This window comes from Ornithorhynchus anatinus, chromosome 3, assembly GCF_004115215.2.
Source record: "Ornithorhynchus anatinus isolate Pmale09 chromosome 3, mOrnAna1.pri.v4, whole genome shotgun sequence".
Taxonomy (NCBI): domain Eukaryota; kingdom Metazoa; phylum Chordata; class Mammalia; order Monotremata; family Ornithorhynchidae; genus Ornithorhynchus; species Ornithorhynchus anatinus.
The window spans coordinates 1445399-1464777 of record NC_041730.1 but is presented as its reverse complement, the minus strand read 5'-3'; the positions used below and the strand labels follow the sequence as shown (position 1 = coordinate 1464777).

The following is a 19379-nucleotide window of genomic DNA, read 5'->3' as shown; positions in this document are numbered from 1 at the left end:
TCATCAGGTCGTCCCACGTGAGGCTCAAGGTTAATCCCCATTTGACAGATGAGGGAACTGAGGCCCCGAGAAGTGAAGTGACTCGCCCACAGTCACACAGCTGACAAGGGGCAGAGCCGGGAGTCGAACTCTTGACCTCTGACTCCCAAGTCCAGGCTCTTTCCACTGAGCCACGCTGCTTCCCAATGGTACTAAATGAGCCCTGACTTTTTTTTTATGGTACTTGCTAAGCGCTTACTATGTGCCGGGCACTGTCATAATAATAATGTTGGTATTTGTTAAGCGCTTACTAGGTGCAGAGCACTGTTCGAAGCGTTGGGGGAGATACAGGGTCATCAGGTCGTCCCACGTGAGGCTCACAGTCTAAATCCCCATTTTGCAGATGAGGTAACTGAGAGAAGTAAAGTGACTTGCCCCCGGTCACACAGCTGCCAAGTGGCAGAGCCGGGATTCGAACCCATGACCTCTGACTCCCTAGCCCGGGCTCTTTCCACTGAGCCACGCTGCTTCTCTTAAGCCCTGTACTAAGCCCTGTGGCAGATATAAACTCATCAGGTTGGACACAGTCCCTATTCAATGCTTAGAACAGCGCTCGACGCTTAGAACAGTGCTTGGCACACAGTTAAGCGCTTAACAAATGCCATCACTATCCCACATGGGGCTCCCAGTCTTCATCCCCAATTTACAGATGAGGTCACTGAGGCCCAGAGAAGTGAAGTGACCTGCCCAAGGTCACACGGCAGAGCCGGGATCAGAACCCATGACCTTCTGACTCCCAGGCCCCGGCTCTTTCCAGTAGGCCACGCTGCTCGCTCTGTGCGGAGCACTGTAATCATAATAAAAATTGAAATTATGGTATTTGTTAAGCGTTTACTATGTGCCAAGCACTGTTCTAAGCACTAGGCTAATAATAATAATAATAATGTGGGTATTTGTTAAGCGCTTACTATGTGCTGAGCACTGTTCAGAGCGCTGGGGTAGACACAGGGGAATCAGGTTGTCTCACGTGAGGCTCACAGTCTTAATCCCCATTTGACAGATGAGGGAACTGAGGCACCGAGAAGTTAAGTGGCTTGCCCAAGGTCACACAGCGGGCAAGTGGTAAAGCCGGTGTTAGAACCCACGTCCTCTGACTTCCAAACCTGAACTCCTTCCACTGAGCCACTGTACTGAACGTTCGGGGAAGCACAATACAGTCGGCGGACGAGACAAGACGGTGGCTAGAGCACAGGCCTGGGTGTCACGGGTCATGGGTTCTAATAATGATGTTGGTATCTGTTAAGCGTTTACTATGTGCAGAGCACCGTTCTAAGCGCTTGGCTAGATACAGGGTCATCAGGTTGTCCCACGTGAGGCTCCCGGTTAATCCCCATTCGACAGATGAGGCCCAGAGAAGTGAAGTGACTCGCCCACAGTCACCCAGCTGCCAAGTGGCAGAGCCGGGATTCGAACCCTCGATCTCTGACTCCCAAGCCGGGCTCTTTCCACTGAGCCAGGCTGCTTCTCTCCACCACTTGTCCGCTGGGTGACCTCGGGCGAGTCGCTTCGCTTCTCTGGGCCTCGGTTCCCTCCTCCGTAAAATGGGGATGGAGATTGTGCGCGGTGGCCCCGCTCCCTCCGATCCGTCGCGTTTCTCCTCCCGCCGCCCCCGCCCATCCGAGCCTCGGTTGTCAGAGGGCCCCGCGCCCCCCAGAACCAGGAAAATCGCCCCGTCCCTGGTTTCGGGAGGAGGCGTCTGGCCGGGCACCGTGCCCTCGGTGTAAGCGCTCTTCTTTCCCTTGGAGCGCTCACCTCCACTTTGCGGGAGACCGGGCCGGGGCCCAGAGACGCTAAGCTAGTAGCCCAAGGTCGCCCAGCGGGCCAGGGAGGGGCAGGGTCATGAACGGGGCCTGCTGAGGTCGAGACCCCCCCCCCACCCCCAGAGGACACGATCCCCGCCCTTGAGCTTTAGAGGGGAAGAATAGTCGAGAAGGGGAGAGGAAGCTAAACAGTAAACTCTTTACGGGCCGGGAAGGCGTCTACCCACTCTTTATAATGACGTTGGTATCTGTTAAGCGCTCACTATGTGCCGAGCACCGTTCTAAGCGCTGGGGTAGACACGGGGGAATCAGGTCGTCCCACGTGGGGCTCCCGGTCTTCATCCCCGTTTTACAGATGAGGTAAGTGAGGCACCGAGAAGTGAAGTGACTTGCTCAAAGTCACCCAGCTGACAAGTGGCGGAGCCGCGATTCGAACCCATGACCTCTGACTCCAAAGCCCTGGCTCTCTCCACAGAGCCACGCTGCTTTATCGTCCTCTCCCAAGAGGTTAGTATAGTGCTCTGCACTCAATAAGTGCTCAGTAAATAGGACTGATTGATTGACTGGGAGGGGGTGTCGAAGCAGCCAGAGGCCGGGCTTGAGAGCCAGAGGTCGTGGGTTCTAATCCCGGCTCCGCCGCCTGTCAGCTGGGTGACCTCGGGCAAGTCACTTCACTTCTCTGGGCCTCAGTTCTCTCATCTGTAAAACGGGGATGAAGACTGTGAGCCCCACGTGGGACAGGGACAGAGTCCATCCCGATTTGCTTGTATCCACCCCAGCGCTTAGTAGAGTGCCTGGCGTATATTCATTCATTCATTCAATCGTATTTATTGAGCGCTTACTGTGTGCAGAGCACTGTACTAAGCGCTTGGGAAAGTACAATTGGGCAACAGAGAGAGACCATCCCTGCCCAACAACGGGCTCACGGTCTAAACGGGGCAGACGGACAACAAAACAGAACAAGCGCTTATACCCTGATGATTATTATTAATTACCTTTCACTAGTGCTTTCAGCATGACGGTGTCCAGCTCTTCTGACCCTTCTGGCTCAAAATTGAATTATTATTATTAAATATTATTATCATTATTATTATTCTACCCTCCCCCCACTCCCGAGGAAGGCTCAGAGGATCTCTCTTCCCCTCTCCACACCCCGAGAGGGAGGGATCGCCGGTGGAATGGACAATTTCCATTCTTTCCTCCTCCTCCTCCCTTAGTGGAAAGAACCCGGGCCTGGGAGTCAGAGGTGATGGGTTCTAATCCCCGCTCCGCCACTTGTCAGCTGGGTGACTTTGGGCAAGTCACTTCACTTCTCTGGGCCTCAGTGACCTCCTCTGTAAAATGGGGATGAAGACCCTAAGCCCCACGTGGGACAACCTGATGACCTCGTATCTCCCCCAGCGCTTAGAACAGCGCTTGCCACAGAGTAAGCACTTAACAAATACCATTATTATTATTATTATTATCATCCTCCTCCTCCTCCTCCCTTAGTGGAAAGAGCCCTGACTTGGGAGTCAGAGGTCATGGGTTCTAATCCCCGCTCTGCCACTCGTCAGCTGGGTGACTTGGGGCAAGTCGCCTGACTCTGTGCCTCAGTGCCCTCATCTGTCAAACGGGGATGAAGCCCACCCGATGACCTTGTGTCCCCCCCAGCGCTTAGAACAGTGCCGACCCCAGAGTGAGCGCTTAACAAATCCCATCATTATTATTATTATCCTCCTCCTCCCTCCCTTCCTCCTTCCTCTTCCTCCTCCTCCTCCCTTACTGGAAAGAGCCCAGACTCGGGAGTCAGAGGTCATGGGTTCTAATCCCAACTCCGCCACTCGTCAGCCGGGTGACTTGGGGCAAGTCGCCTGACTCTGTGCCTCAGTGCCCTCATCCGTCAAACGGGGATGAAGACCGTGAGCCCAGCCGATGACCTTGTGTCCCCCCCAGCGCTTAGAACAGTGCCGGCCCCAGAGTGAGCGCTTAACAAATCCCATCATTATTATTATTATCCTCCTCCTCCCTCCCTTCCTCCTTCCTCTTCCTCCTCCTCCTCCCTTACTGGAAAGAGCCCAGACTCGGGAGTCAGAGGTCATGGGTTCTAATCCCAACTCCGCCACTCGTCAGCCGGGTGACTTGGGGCAAGTCGCCTGACTCTGTGCCTCAGTGCCCTCATCCGTCAAACGGGGATGAAGACGGTGAGCCCGCCCGATGACCTTGAGTCCCCCCCCAGCGCTTAGAACAGTGCCGGCCCCAGAGTGAGCGCGTAACTACTCCCATCGTTATTATTATTAATATGATCATCCTCCTCCCTCCCTTCCCTCCTCCCCTTCCTCCTCCTCCTCCGGCTCCTCCCTCCCCCCCGGGCCCAGAGGCGACAGAGCAGGACCGGCCGGTGACCATGAAGCCGGGCCCGCCGTCCTCCTCCTCCCTGGAGCTGGCCGAGGGGCCCCCGGGCCCCCAGGAGTCGGAGCCCGGGGCCCCGGGACCCCCCAACCCCGAGCCCGCCCGGCCCCGCCTCAGCCTCGACCCCCGCGTGTCCATCTACAGTGGACGGAGACCCCTCCTCGCCCGCACCCACGTCCAGGGGCGCGTCTACAACTTCCTCGAGAGGCCCACCGGCTGGAAGTGCTTCGTCTATCACTTCGCCGTGTAAGTCTCTGTGGCCCCCCGACCCCCACCCCCCCACCCCCCCCCCGCCACGGTAGCCCTGCGGATGACGATGGACGGTGGGACTAGGCGCCGAGCACTGGCCTGAGCGCTGGGGGAGCTACCGGGGTCATCGGGTCGGCCCACTGGGGGCTCGCCGTTTGAATCCCCATTTGACGGATGAGGGCACTGAGGCCCAGAGCAGAAGAATAAGGACGATGGTAGGGGTTAAGCGCTTGCTAGGTGCCGAGCACTGTCCTAAGCGCTGGGGGAGGTACAAGAGTCGCCGGGTCGTCCCACCGGGGGCTGGCCGTTTGAACCCCCATTTGACGGATGAGGGCACTGAGGCCCAGAGAAGATGAATAAGGAGGATGGTGTTCGTTAAGAGAAGAAGAATAAGGAGGATGGTATTTGTTAAGCGCTTACTGGGTGCCGAGCGCTGTCCTAAGCGCTGGGGGAGATACCGGGTCATCGGATTGTCCCACTTGGGATTCACGGTTTTCATCGCCATTTGACGGATGAGGGAACTGTAATGATAATGACGATGGTATCTGTTAAGCGCTCCCTAGGTGCCGAGCGCTGTCCTAAGCGCTGCGGGAGATACAGGGTAATTGGGATGTCCCACTTGGGGCTCACGGCTTTAATCCCCATTTTGCAGATGAGGTCACTGAGGCACAGAGACTAAGAATGACGCTAGTGATGATGATGACGACGGTATCTGTTAAGCGTTTCCTATGTGCCGAGCGTTGTTCGAAGCGCTGGGGGAGATACAGGGTAACCAGGTGGTCCCACGTGGGGCCCCCGGCTTTGATCCCCATTTTACAGAGGAGGTAACTGAGGCCCAGAGAATAAGAGTAACGATAATAAGAATGATGGTATTTGTTAAGCGCTTACTAGGTGTCAAACGCTGTTCTGAGCGCTGAGGTAGATACAAGGTCATCAGGTTGCCCCACGTGGGGCTCACGGTCTCAATCCCCCTTTTCCGGAGGAGGGAACTGAGGCACCGAGAAGTGAAGTGACTTGCCCAAGGTCACGCAGCAGATAAGCGGCGGAGCCGGGATTAGAATCCGCGTCCTCTGACTCCCGAGCCCGGGCTCTGTCCCCTAGGCCACGCCGCTTCTCTGATACTCTGATAAGCGTCTAGTCCACAGTAAGCGCTCCGTAATGATAGCGACGGCATCCGTTAAGCGCTTACTACGTGCCAAGCACTGTTCTAAGCGCTGGGGAGCGATCCAAGGTCATCGGGTTGCCCCCGTGGAGCTCACGGTCTTCATCCCCATTTGACAGACGAGGGAACTGAGGCACGGAGAAGCGAAGCGACTTGCCCACGGTCACACGGCGGACAAGTGGCGGAGGCGGGATTGGAACCCGGGTCTTTCTGACTCTCAGGTCCGGGCTCTACCCACCGAGCTCCGCCGCTTCATTCGGTCGTATTTATCGCGCGCCCGCTGGGTGCAGAACGCTGTACTAAGCGCCCGCAAAGTAGAATTCAGCAGTAAAGAGAGACAATCTGGGGGTGGAGGGGAGGAAAGCCAGGGTCGCCCCCAGACCCGAGGGCTCCCACGCAGACCCACCCACCCGCACATTCATTCCTTCCGTCGTATTTCCTGAGCGCCTACTATGCGCAGAGCACTGGACTAAGCGCCTGTTATGGACAATTCGGCAACAGATGGAGACCGTCCCCGCCCGACGACGGACTCGCGGTCGAAACGATCTGTTAAGCGCTTACTATGTGCTAAGCGCCGGGGTCGGGGGGGGGGCGGATACGAGGCGATCGGGTTGGCCCACGCTTGTCTGCTGGGTGACCTTGGGCAAGTCACTTCACTTCTCTGGGCCTCAGTTCCCTCATCTGTCAAATGGGGCTGAAGACCGTGAGCCCCACGGGTTGACGACCCGATGACCTCGTATCCCCGCCCCCAGCGCTTAGACCAGCGCCTGGCGCGTCATTATCACTTTCCAGATGAGGGAACTGAGGCCCAGAGAGGCGAAGCGCCCGGCCCAAGAGTCACACGGCAGACAAGCGGCTTGGGCGGTCGCCCACGTAGGCCCGGAGTCCCGCGCGGACACAAACCAACGCACACGCACACACCGATGCACACTCACAAAGGCGCACACAGAGACGCGGTGACCTAATCGTGTCCCCCCCAACCCCCGGGGCGTCCTCACCGGTTCACCCACGCAGGCCCAGGGTCCCGCACCCACACACAAAATCCCTCGCACGCATTCGCACTCGCAAAGTCACGCTGCGGTTTTGGTAGGCCCTGGGAGGGACACACTGGGACACACAGACCCGCGCGTGGAGGCGGGGTCGCCCGCAGACACGCAAACGGAGACACGGGGACCCGCAGACACACAAATACACCCAAGAAGACAAACACACACAAGAAAACACAAACACGCCTGGTGGACACGGGGACCCGCAGACACTCAAACATACCCACGGAGACACGGTCACCGGAAGACACATAGAGACGCACCCGAAGACACAATTACCCGCAGACACACCACATACACAGGGAGACGCAGGGACCCGCAGACTCACAGATAGGCGTAAGAGAACACAAACACGCATACGGGGACACGGGGACCCGCAGCCAAACACGCGCAAGGAGACACAGACACGCCTATGGAGACACAGTGACCCGCAGACATACAAATTCACACACACAAAAAAAACTCAAACGCGCATACGGGGACACGGGGACCCACGGACATACAAACATACGCAGAAGACACAATTTCCCGCAGACACGCAAACCTACGCACGGAGACACAATTAACTGCAGACACAAAAAGACACAAAAGAAGACACGAACATGTATACGGGGACACAGGGACCCCCAGACTAACATACGCACAGAGACACAGTTACCCGCAGACGCACAAATACAAGCAGTCGCAAACACGCATGTGGAGACACGGTGACCCGCAGACACACAGTTACACACGAGGAGACACAAGCACGCATACGGTGACACGGTGAATCGCAGACACACAAGTACACGCAAGAAAAAACAAGCAGGCAAACGGGGACACAGGGACCCGCAGATACACAACCATACACATGGAGACACAGTCACTGGAAGACACACAACTACACACCCGGAGTCACAAACACGTACGCGGGGACACAGTTACCCCCAGACACACAAATACACAGGGCAATTACTCGCAGACACACAAATACACACGAGGAGACACAAACACGCTTAAGGGGACACAGTGATCCGCAGACGCAGAAACATACACATGGAGACACAGTGGCTGGAAGACACACAAATACACACGCGGGGACACAAACACACATAAGGAGACAGAGTTACCCTCAGGCACACAAACGCACCCAAGAAAACACAAACGCACATAAGGGGGCACGGTGATCCGCAGAAACACAAACATACACACGGAGACACAAACACGCCTGCAGAGACACAGGGATCCGCAGCCACACAAACACGCATACGGAGACACAGTGACCCGCGGACACACAAATAATGTTGGTATTTGTTAAGCGCTTACTATGTGCAGAGCACCGTTCTAAGCGCTGGGGTAGACACAGGGGAATCAAGTTGTCCCACGTGAGGCTCCCAGTCTTCATCCCCATTTTCCAGAGGTAACTGAGGCCCGGAGAAGTGAAGTGACCTGCCCCCAGTCACACGGCTGACAAGCGGTGGAGTCGGGATTGGAACCCATGACCTCTGACTCCCAAGCTCGGGCTCTTTCCGCTGAGCCATGCTGCTTCTCTAATAATGTTGGTATTTGTTAAGCGCTCACTCTGTGCCGGGCACCGTTCTAAGCGCTGGGGGAGATACAGGGTCATCGGGTCGTCCCACGTGAGGTTCACGGTTAATCCCCATTTGACAGATGAGGTCACTGAGGCCCAGAGAAGGGAAGTGACTCGCCCACAGTCACACAGCTGACAAATGGCCGAGCCGGGATTCGAACCCATGACCTCTGACTCCCAAGCCCGGGCTCTTTCCACTGAGCCACGCTGCTTCTCTAACACACGTACGGAGACACAGTGACCCGCAGACACACAAATGCACACACGGAGACACAGACACGCATACAGAGACCCACTTACCCGCAGACACACAGCTGCACACAGGGAGACACAGACCCGCACTCGGGGACACACTGACCCACAGATACACAAATACACATAAGGAGACACAAACGCGCACAGGGGGCCCCAGTGACCCGCAGACACACAAACGTACCCACGGAGACACGGTTACCCGCAGACACACGAATGCACACAAGGAGACGCAGAGGGAGGCACAGTGACCCCCAGTCACACAAACACACACTCGGGGGACACAGTGACCCCCAGACATAACACGCAGAGGCCTTTTTCCGTCGTCGCCCCCCCCCCCCCAAAACACACCCGGACCGTGGCTCCGTGGAAAGAGCCCGGGCTTGGGAGTCAGAGGTCGTGGGTTCGAATCCCGGCCCTGCCCACACTGGGTGACTGTGGGCGAGTCGCTTCACTTCTCCGGGCCTCAGTTGCCTCATCTGTAAAATGGAGATGAAGACTGGGAGCCTCACGTGGGACCACCCGATTCCCCTGTGTCTCCCCCGGCGCTTAGAACAGTGCTCTGCACAGAGTAAGCGCTTAACAAATACCAACATTATTATCTTCACAAACTGGCACATGCCCACCCGAGCTGTCCCGCCCGCCAAAACGCAACAACACACACACACACACCTGCAAAAATTCACCCACTTGCACACCGGGGCTCAGGGGTCAGAGGTTGTGGCGCGGGAGAATCAGAAATCAGGCGTCCCCCACTCCCGGGGGGGGGGGGTCTACTCCCTCCCCCAGCCCCCTCTTCCACAGTCATTTATTCATTCAATCGTATTTATTGAGCGCTTACTGTGTGCAGAGCACTGTACTAAGCGTTTGCACCCCAGGGCCTCCCAGGGGTCCCGGGCTGGGTGGGCGCGGAGATCTTCCTGACAGCTGGTGAGGGTGCCATCGTGCGCCCGACGATGCACGGGCGAGAGTGTGTGTGTAATAGTAATTACAGCATTTATTGATAATGAATGTTGGCATTTGTTAAGCGCTTACTATGTGCGAAGCACTGTTCTAAGCGCTGGGGGGGGGATACAAGGCGATCAGGTTGTCCCTCGTGGGCCTCACGGTCTTCATCCTCATTTTCCAGACGAGATAACCGAGGCCCAGAGAGGTGAAGCGGCTTGCCCAAAGTCACCCAGCTGACAAGTGGCGGAGCCGGGATTCGAACCCGCGACTTCCGACTCCCAAGCCCGGGCTCTTTCCACTGAGCCACGCTGCTTCTCTGTCAGCGCGTAACTATGTGCCAGGCACTGTACTAAGCGCCGGGAGGGATGAAAGCAGATAATACTAATAATAATGGTATTTGTTAAGCGCTTACTATGTGCCCGGCACCGGGGTGGACACAGGCGAATCGGGTCGGACCCAGTCCCTGCCCCACGTGCGGCTCACGGTCTCCATCCCCATTTGGCAGATGAGGGAACTGAGGCCCAGAGAAGTGAAGTGACCGGCCCAAGGTCACCCGGCAGACAAGTGTCAAGTGAAGCGACGTGGCTTAGTGGCAAGAGCCCGGTCTTGGGAGTCAGAAGTCGCGGGTTCTAATCCCGGCTCCGCCACTTAGCTGTGTGCCCGTGGCCAAGTCACTTCACTTCTCTGGGCCTCAGTTCCCTCACCTGGAAAATGGGGATGAAGACTGGGAGCCTCACGTGGGACAAGCTGATTCCCCTGTATCTCCCCCAGCGCTTAGAACAGGGCTCTGCACATGGTAAGCGCTTAACAGATACCAACGCTATTATTTGGTAAGCGCTTCCTATGCGCAGAGCCCTGTTCTAAGCGCTGGGGTAGACACAGCTCTAGGCTCTGAGGGTGGGGAGTGGGCCAGAGGCAGGACGTGGGCGAGGGGGTCGGCGGCGTGATAGACGCCCAGTGAGTTAGGTGGACATTAGAGGAGCGAAGTGTGAGGTCCGGGTTCTAGTGGGAGATTGGCAAGGCCGGGGTCAGGTGAGGGAGAAACCGGCAGGTAAGGGAGCTGTGGTCACCGCCTCCTCCCCGGGCCTGACCTCTCCGCCGGTCGGTCGGCCATTTACGGTCAACGAGGCCTTGGTTCCCTGCCGGTCGAAGACGCGTGAGCCGCCCGTCTCGCCCAAGGCCACGCGCGCTTGCGGCCGCCAGATTTCCGCGCGTCGGGTGGACGGGCCCCCTCCCGTCGGTCGATCAGTCGATAGCATTTACTGAGCGCTTACCGCGGGCGAAGCACTGAACGAAGCGCTTGGGAGAGGAAAATAGAGCAATATTCATCCCAGCCCCGCCACGTGTCGGCTGCGTGACCGCGGGCGAGTCACTTCGCTTCTCTGGGCCTCAGTGGCCTCATCTGGAAAATGGGGATGAGGATTGTGAGCCTCACGTGGGACGACCCGACGACCCCGTGTCGCCCCCAGCGCTTAGAACACCAACACTATTATTATTATTATTATTATTAATAGAACAGACACATTCCCTGCCCACTACGAACTGACAGTCTTGAGGCGGAGACAGACGCGAGAAGCAGCGAGGCCTAGTGGGTAGAACCCGGGCCTGGGAGTCAGAAGGTCGTGGGTTCTAATCCCGGCTCCGCCGCCCGTCTGCCGTGTGACCTTAGGCAAGTCCCTTCACTTCCCTGGGCCTCAGTTTCCTCATCCGGAAAATGGGGATGAAGACCGCGAGCCCCACGTGGGTCAGGGACCGGCTCCGACCCGATCGGCTTGCGGCTACTCCGGGGCTCGGAACGGTGCCTGGCGCATAGTAAGCAGCGTGGCTCGGCGGAAAGAGCCCGGGCTTGGGAGTCGGAGGTCACGGGTTCGAATCCCGACTCCGCCACTTGTCAGCTGTGCGTCTGTGGGCACGTCGCTTCGCTTCCCTGTGCGTCAGTTCCCTCATCTGCCAAATGGGGATGAAGACGGTGAGCCTCAGGTGGGACCACCTGATGACCCTGTCTCTCCCCCAGCGCTTGGAACGGTGCTCTGGACGTAGTAAGCGCTGAACAAATACCGACGTTATTATTAAACACCATAAAAATCCCGTAAAATCCCATTAAAAAAATAGAAAGAGATGACATAAGCGGTGCTGGGCTGGGAGGGGGGGGGATGAGGAAAGGGAGCGAGTCCGGGCGACGCAGCAGGGAGGGGGAGCGGAGGAAAGGAGGGCGCAGTCCGGGAAGGCCTCCTGGAGGAGGTGGGCGTTCAGTAAGGCTTTGAAAGGGGGGGGGGGAGAGTCGTCGTCGGTGGGATCCGAGGAGGGAGGGCGACCCGGGCCAGAGGCGGGACGTGGGCCGGGTGGTCGGCGGCCAGATGGACGAGCTGGAGGCCCAGTGGGAAGGCGGACATCAGAGGGGCGGAGCGTGAGGGCTGGGTTCGAGGAGGAGGGTAACGAGGTGAGATCCTACTGGGCGCGGAATGCCGCCGTGTCGGACACCCACCGAGGGCAGAGGGCCGGACTGGACCCCTACTGGGGGCAGAACGCCGGGCAGGGCGTCTACTGTGTGTGTAGAAGGCTGCGCTGGCCGCTGGCCGAAGGCCCTGCGGGGCATTCGCTGCGCGCGGGGCGCTACGCTGAGCGTTCACGGCGTCATCCTCAATTTACTGAATGCTCACTTGGGTGGACGGCTCTGTACTGGGCACCCCCTGGGTGCAGACTGCCGGAGTAGGCTCCTACTGAGTGCCCTCCCTCTCTCTCCCCCACTTTCTCTCTCTTCCCTCTCCCCTGCTTCCCCATTTCTCCCTCTTTCTAACCCTTCAGAGTCCTAACAATAATAATAATAATAATAATAATGCTATCATATTATCATTCGAATCCCAGCTCTGCCACTTGTCGGCTGTGTGACTGTGGGCGAGTCACTTCACTTCTCTGTGCCTCAGTTCCCTCATCTGTCAAATGGGGATGAAGACTGTGAGCCCCACGTGGGACAACCTGCTTCCCCTATGTCTACCCAGCGCTTAGAACAGTGCTCGGCACATAGGAAGCGCTTAACGAATACCGACATTATTATCATTCGCCCTCCTATTTGGACGGCGAGCCCCATGTGTGACCCGATTTCCTTGTATCTAGCCCAGAGCTTAGAACCGTGCTTGACGCGGTGTAGCGGATAGAGCCCGGACCTGGGAGGTCATGAGTTCTAATCCCGGCTTGTCGGCCGTGTGGCCTTGGGCAAGTCGCTTCCCTTTTCCGTGCCTCAGTTACCTCGTCTCTAAAAGGGGGATGAAGACCGCGAGGCCCGAGGGCGACAGTGTCCAACCAGATCTGCCTGTATCCATCCCACCTCTTGGTACGGTGCTTTTCGCGTAGTACGGACTTCACAGTTATTATTATTATCATCAAGTGCTTAACGAATGCTATTATTATCGTTATGATGATTGCATTTGTTAAGCACTTGATAATACTTATAATACGCATATATTATATATCTATATAATAGAGAAGCAGCGTGGCTCAGTGGAAAGAGCACGGGCTTTGGAGTCAGATGTCTTGGGTTCGAATCCCAGCTCTGCCACCTGTCAGCTGGGTGACTGGGGGCGAGTCACTTCACTTCTCTGGGCCTCGGTTACCTCGTCTGGAAAATGGGGATGAAGACTGGGAGCCCCACGTGGGACATCCTGATTCCCTTGTGTCTACCCCAGCGCTTAGAACAGTGCTCTGCACTTAGTAAGCGCTTAACAGATACCAACGTTATTAATATAATGTGCTCGAGGGGAAGCCGGGTGTGTGTTTCTGGGGTGGAGAGGCGGGAATATGGGTGGGTGGGTGGATTTAGAGATTAGGCCAGGGAACTGGGTTGGGGTGGAAACGTCTTAGGGTGGGGTATTTGAGGGGTGGGATTCCGTGTGAACACAGATTCCCCTCTCCTGGACTTCTGCAATGAAGCACAATAATAATTGCAATAATAAAAATAATAATAATAATGAATGCAAAATTGGGGCATTTGCTATGTGGTAAGCACTACAATAATGATAATAGTAATGATGATGGTATTTGTTAAGCGCTTACTACGTGCCAGGCACTGTACTAAGCACTGGGGGATACAAGCAAATCGAGTTGGACACAGTCCCCGTCCCATGTGGGGCTCACAATTGAAAATGAGCGTCGCTCAGTGGAAAGAGCAGAGGCTGGGGAGTCAGAGGCCGTGGGTTCGAAACCCGGCTCCGCCGCTTGTCTGCTGTGTGACCTTGGGCAAGCCACTTCTTCACTTCCCTGGGCCTCAGTTCCCTCATGTGGAAAATGGGATGAAGACCGCGAGCCCCACGGGGGCCAACCTGATTACCGTGCATCCACCTCGGCGCTTAGAACGGTGCTTGGCCCATAGTAAGCGCTTAACGAATACCGCGATTATATTATTATTAATTCCCATTTGACAGAGGAGGGAACCGAGGCCCAGAGAAGTGAAGCGACCGGCCCGAGGTCACACAACAGACGAGGCGCAGAGCCGGGATTCGAACCCAAGTCCTCCTGACTCCCGGGCCCGGGCTCTACCCACTAGGCCGGGCAGCTTCCAAGCCCCTAAATGACCCAGGTCGCAGCCCCTCAGCCCACCTGATTAGGCCACTTGCCGGCTGGGTGACTTTGGGCCGGTCACTTCACTTCTCTGTGCCTCCGTGACCTCATCTGTAAAATGGGGATTCAAACTGCGAGCCCGCGTGAGACAATCTGATGACCCTGTCTCTCCCCCGGCGCTTAGAACGGTGCTTGGCACATAGTAAGCGCTCAAGAAATACCATCGTTCTTCTCATTATTATTACTCCCTTCCTTGATCTGCGGTCACCTTTGAACTTGGATTTGCTCCCTTTCTTCGCCCTTCCGTTCGCTCCCTTTATTTACTTCTCACCGCTGGCTTTAAAGCCGTCCTTCCCCTGGTCCCCTCCTACCTCGCCCGGCCGCTCTCCTCCTCGAACCCGGCCCGCACGCTCCGCTCCTCTAATGCCCACCTTCTCCCCGTCCCTCCATTCATCTCTGTCGCCCCCGACCTCTCGCCCACGTCCTGCCTCTGGCCTAATAATAATAATAATAATAATAATGTTGGTATTTGTTAAGCGCTTACTATGGGCAGAGCACCGTTCTGAGGACACGGAAATTCCCCCGTCGCCTGAGCGTTCTGCGCTTAGTAGAGGGGCATGCGCTTGCACTCAGCGTGTGCACGCCCGTCACGTGTGATCTGTGTGATCACGTGTGACAGAGAAGCAGCGTGGCTCATTGGAAAGAGCACGGGCTTGGGAGTCAAAGGTCACGAGTTCCAATCCCGGCTCTGCCGCTTGTCAGCTGCGTGACCGTGGGCGAGTCACTTACCGTCCCTGTGCCTCAGTTACCTCATCCGTAAAATGGGGATGAAAACGGTGAGCCTCACGTGGGACCACCTGATGACCCTGAATCTACCCCAGCGCTCAGAACGGTGCTCGGCACGTAGTAAGCGCTTAACAAATACCAACGTTATTATTATTAGAACCCACATCCTCTGATTCCCAAGCCCATGCTCTTTCCACTAAGCAACGCTGCTTCTCTATATTAAGCCAGCGCTTAAATCAGTGCTTGGCACATAGTGAGCACCTAAAAATACCATTGTTATTATTATTATTATTACTCGGTGCTTAGAACGGTGCTTGCCACATAGGAAGCGCTTACCAAATACCGTCGCTACTATTAATGCGTCCGTTCTCTTGTCCTCTCCCAAACGCTTAGCTCAGCGCTCTGCCTACAGCAAGCGCTCAATGAATACGACTGCCTCTCTGACCAGAAGCAGCGTGGCTCAGTGGAAAGAGCCCGGGCTTGGGAGTCAGAGGTCATGGGTTCGAATCCCGCCTCTGCCGCTCGGCAGCTGTGTGACTGTGGGCGGGTCACTTCTCTGTGCCTCAGTCACCTCGTCTGTAAAAAGGGGATGAAGACTGTGAGCCCCACGTGGGACAACCCGATGCCCCTGTGTCTCCCCCAGCGCTTAGAACAGTGCTCTGCACAAAGTAAGCGCTTAACAAATCCCAGCATTATTAGAAGGGCCCAGGGAAGCAGCTCCTCCACGGAAAGAGGGGAGGATTGGCGGCCGTCAGATATTGAAGAGGGGTCACTTCACAGCCGCCTCCCCGCCCGGAGCCGAGGCCGCCCGCCGGGAACCCCAATTCCTGGGCCCGGGAGGGCTGGGAGGATCCGGGGGGACGGCGGGGCGGGATGGGGGCGTCCTGTGGAAAGTCCCCGTCGAAGGGACTGCACTGGATGATCTTTCTGGGCCCGCCCCGGCCCCGGGTTCTTGGCCTCCGCCTCTGGATGCGGGAAAGACGTCGCGGCCGAGTGCGGCGGGTCGGTGGGTGGCGAGGGGGACCCTGCCTCTGCCCTCTGTGGCCTGCCAGTCTGCTGGGGGGCAAGGGGCGCGCACACATACACGCACGCACTGTGCTGGGGCCGGTGGAGGGACGGAGGATGGGGGTGGGCGGGGGGCATCAGAAGGGTCGTCTCCCTGGCCGGGGAGAGGCCGGGAGAGCACGGGGGGACTCTGGTGCGGCGCCACCCCTGCTCGCAGTAAGCGCTCATTAAATACGATGGGATGACCGAATGACACCCAGGGTTCCAGGAGGCGCTCAATAAATGGGATCGAATGAATGAGTCGATGAACGAATGACACCCGGGGTTCCCTCGGCCTCTTTCGTCCTCCCCAGCTGCCGGGTGGGAAAGGAGCCGTCTCCCTGCCCTCTGACCCCGACGGGGAATGGTGGGGCCGACGAGGGGGATGGGAGGAGGGCAGGGGGAGGGGAGGAAGGGCTGCTTAATAATAATAATGTTGGTATTTGTTAAGCGCTTACTATGTACAGAGCACTGTTCTGAGCGCCGGGGGAGATACAGGGTCATCGGGTTGTCCCCCGTGAGGCTCTCGGCCTTCATCCCCATTTGACAGATGAGGGAACTGGGGCCCAGAGAAGTGAAGTGACTCGCCCACAGTCACACAGCTGACGAGTGGCAGAGTCGGGTTTCGAACCCGTGGCCGCTGACTCCCAAGCCCGGGCTCTTTCCACTGAGCCACGCTGCTTCTCTTAGCACTCAGCTGCTTAGTGGACCCGGAGCTGGATCCTCTGCCCTTTTCATAAGACCAATAATACTCATGGTAATAATAATGATACACATAGTAGGTGCTCAATAAATACCACTGAATGAAGGAATGATAATAATTTCTAGACTGTGAGCTCGTCGCGGGCAGGAATGGGTCCGTCTGTGGTTCTACTGGACTCTCCCAAGTGCTTAGTACAGTGCTTTGCACACAGTACTTGCTCAATCAATATGACTGACTGAATGAACGTGTTCGTTAAGCACTTAATTATAATTACAATAATTGTGGTATTTCTCAAGCGCTTACTACTTTTAGACCGTGAGCCCGTTGTTGGGCAGGGATTGTCTCTATCTGTTGCCGAATTACACGTTCCCAAGCACTTAGTACATTCATTCACTAGTATTTATTGAACGCTTACTACGTGCGGGGCACTGTAAATAAATACGATTGAACGAATGACTACGTGCCAGGCACTAATAAATAAATAAAAAATAAATCGTGGTATTTGTTAAGCGCTTATTATGTGCAAAGCACTGTTCTGAGCGCTGGGGGATACAAGATGATCAGCTTGTCCCACGTGGGGCTCACAGTTTTAATCCCCATTTGACAGATGAGGTAACTGAGGCACAGAGAAGTTAAGTGACTCGCCCGAGGTCACACAGCTGACTAGCGGCGGAGCGCTGATAATAATCGTTAAGGCACTGTACTAAACACTGGGAAAGATAGGAGCAGATCCAGGTGCATCCAGTCCCTCGCATGGGGCTCACAGTCTCAATCCCCATTGGACAGCCGAGATCACTGAGGCCCAGAGAAGTGAAGTGACTCGCTCAAGGTCACGCAGCAGACAAGTGGTGGAGCTGGGATTAGAACCCACGACCTTCTGGCTCCTGTGCCCTCTCCACTATGCCATGCTCACTCACTATGTGCCAAGCACCGTTCTAAGCAGTGGGGTTGTTAATCGGGTTGTTCACAGTCTCTAACCCCATTTTACAGACGAGGGACCAGAGGCACAGAGAACTGAAGTGACTTGTCCAAGGTCACACAGCAGACACATTCATTGATATTAATGTCCGTTTCCCTCTTTAGACTGTCAGCTCGTTGTGGCAAGGGAACGTCTCTGTAGTAAGAGGCCATGGGTTCGAATCCCAGCTCCGCCGCTTGTCAGCTGGGTGACTGTGGGCAGGTCACTTCACTTCTCTGGGCCTCCGTTCCCTCATCTGTAAAATGGAGATTAACTGTGAGCCTCACGAGGGACCACCTGACGACCCTGGATCTCCCCCAGCGCTTAGGACGGTGCTCTGCACATAGTAAGCGCTTAACAAATACCAACATTATTATTTATTGTTATATTTATTCTCCCAAGTGCCCGGTACCGTGTTCTGCATATAACAAATATGAGTGAATGAATGAGTGTGGCAGAACCGGGATTAGAACCCACATCCTCTGTCTCCCAAGCCCGGGCTCTAGGCCACGCTGCTCTAGCCGATCAGGAAGATGTAAGCTCGTTATTATTATCGTTATTCTTATGATATCTGTTGAGCACTTACTATGTGCTGAGCACTGTTCTAAGCGCTGTGGTAGATACAGGGAAATCAGATTGTCCCACGTGGGGCTCACATTTTTTAATCCCCACTTTTACAGGTGAGGTAACTGAGGCCCAGAGAAGTGAAGTGACTTGCCCAAGGTCACACCGCAGACACATGGCCGGGTCGGGATTTGAACCCACGTCCTCTGACTCCCAAGCCCTGGCTCTTTCCACTAAGCCTCACTGTCACTGTGGGCAGGGAATGTGTCTGTTTATTGTTGTATTGGACCCGCCCAAGCGCTTAATACAGTGCTCTGCACGCAGTAAGCGCTCAATAAATACGATGGAACGAATGAATGAAACACTGTACTAAGCGCTGGGGTAGGTATGAGGCAACGAGACTGCTCGGGGGCTCAATCCCCACTTTACAGAGGAGAGAACTGAGGCACTTCAGAGCATCTTGGAAGTTATTTCTTCCTCCACGGTGGGGCTGGCCAGCTTGTTTACAGCGTGGCTCGGTGGAAGGAGCCGGGGCTTGGGAGTCAGAGGTCACGGGTTCGAATCCCGGCTCTGCCGCTCGTCAGCTGGGTGACCGTGGGCGAGTCACTTCACTTGTCAGCTGCGTGACCGTGAGCAAGTCACTTCACTTCTCGGTGCCTCAGTGACCTCATCTGTAAAATGGGGATTAAGATTGTGAGCCCCAAGTGGGACAACCTGATTCCCCTGTTCCTATCCCGGCGCTTAGAACGGTGCTCGGCACAGAGTAAGCGCTTAACAGATACCAACATTATTATTAGACCGTAAGATCATTGTGGGCAGGGAATGTGTCTGTTTATTGTCCTCTCCCAGGCGGAAAGAGCCCGGGCTGGGGAGTCAGAGGTCGTGGGTTCTAATCCCGACCCCGCCACTTGTCAGCTGGGTGACTTTGGGCAGGTCACTTCACTTCTCGGTGCCTCAGTTCCCTCATCTGTAAAATGGGGATTAAGACTGTGAGCCTCATGTGGGACAACCTAATTACCTTGTTATCTCCCCCAGCGCTTAGAACAGTGCTCTGCACGTAGTAAGCGCTTAGCAAATACCAACATCATGATGATTATTATTGTTATTATTAAAATGGGGATGAAGCCTGTGAGCCCCACTTGGGGCAACCCGATTACCTCGTATCTACCCCAGCACTTAGAACAGTGCTTGGCCCATAGTAAACGCTTAACAAATACCGTCGTTATCATTATTATTATTACGGTGCTCCGCAGACCGTAAGTGCTCAATACATGCGACTGACTGACCGATTACCTTGGGTAGCGGGAAGCAGCGCGGCTCAGTGGAAAGCGCCTGGGCTTGGGAGTCAGAGGT

The 19379-nt window shown here is 55.9% G+C and overlaps 1 protein-coding gene across 2 annotated transcripts in view; it reads left to right on the top strand.

Moving 5' to 3' along the window:
• The first annotated feature begins 4173 nt into the window (after positions 1-4173).
• Positions 4174-19379, top strand: part of KCNQ1 (potassium voltage-gated channel subfamily Q member 1) — a 124066-nt gene continuing 108860 nt past the window's right edge. For both annotated transcript variants that reach the window (XM_029059162.1, XM_029059161.1), the window contains exon 1: positions 4174-4436. In XM_029059162.1, coding sequence (XP_028914995.1) covers positions 4186-4436 — 251 coding nt within the window. In that variant the 5' untranslated portion in view covers positions 4174-4185. The remainder of the gene's footprint in view (positions 4437-19379) is intronic.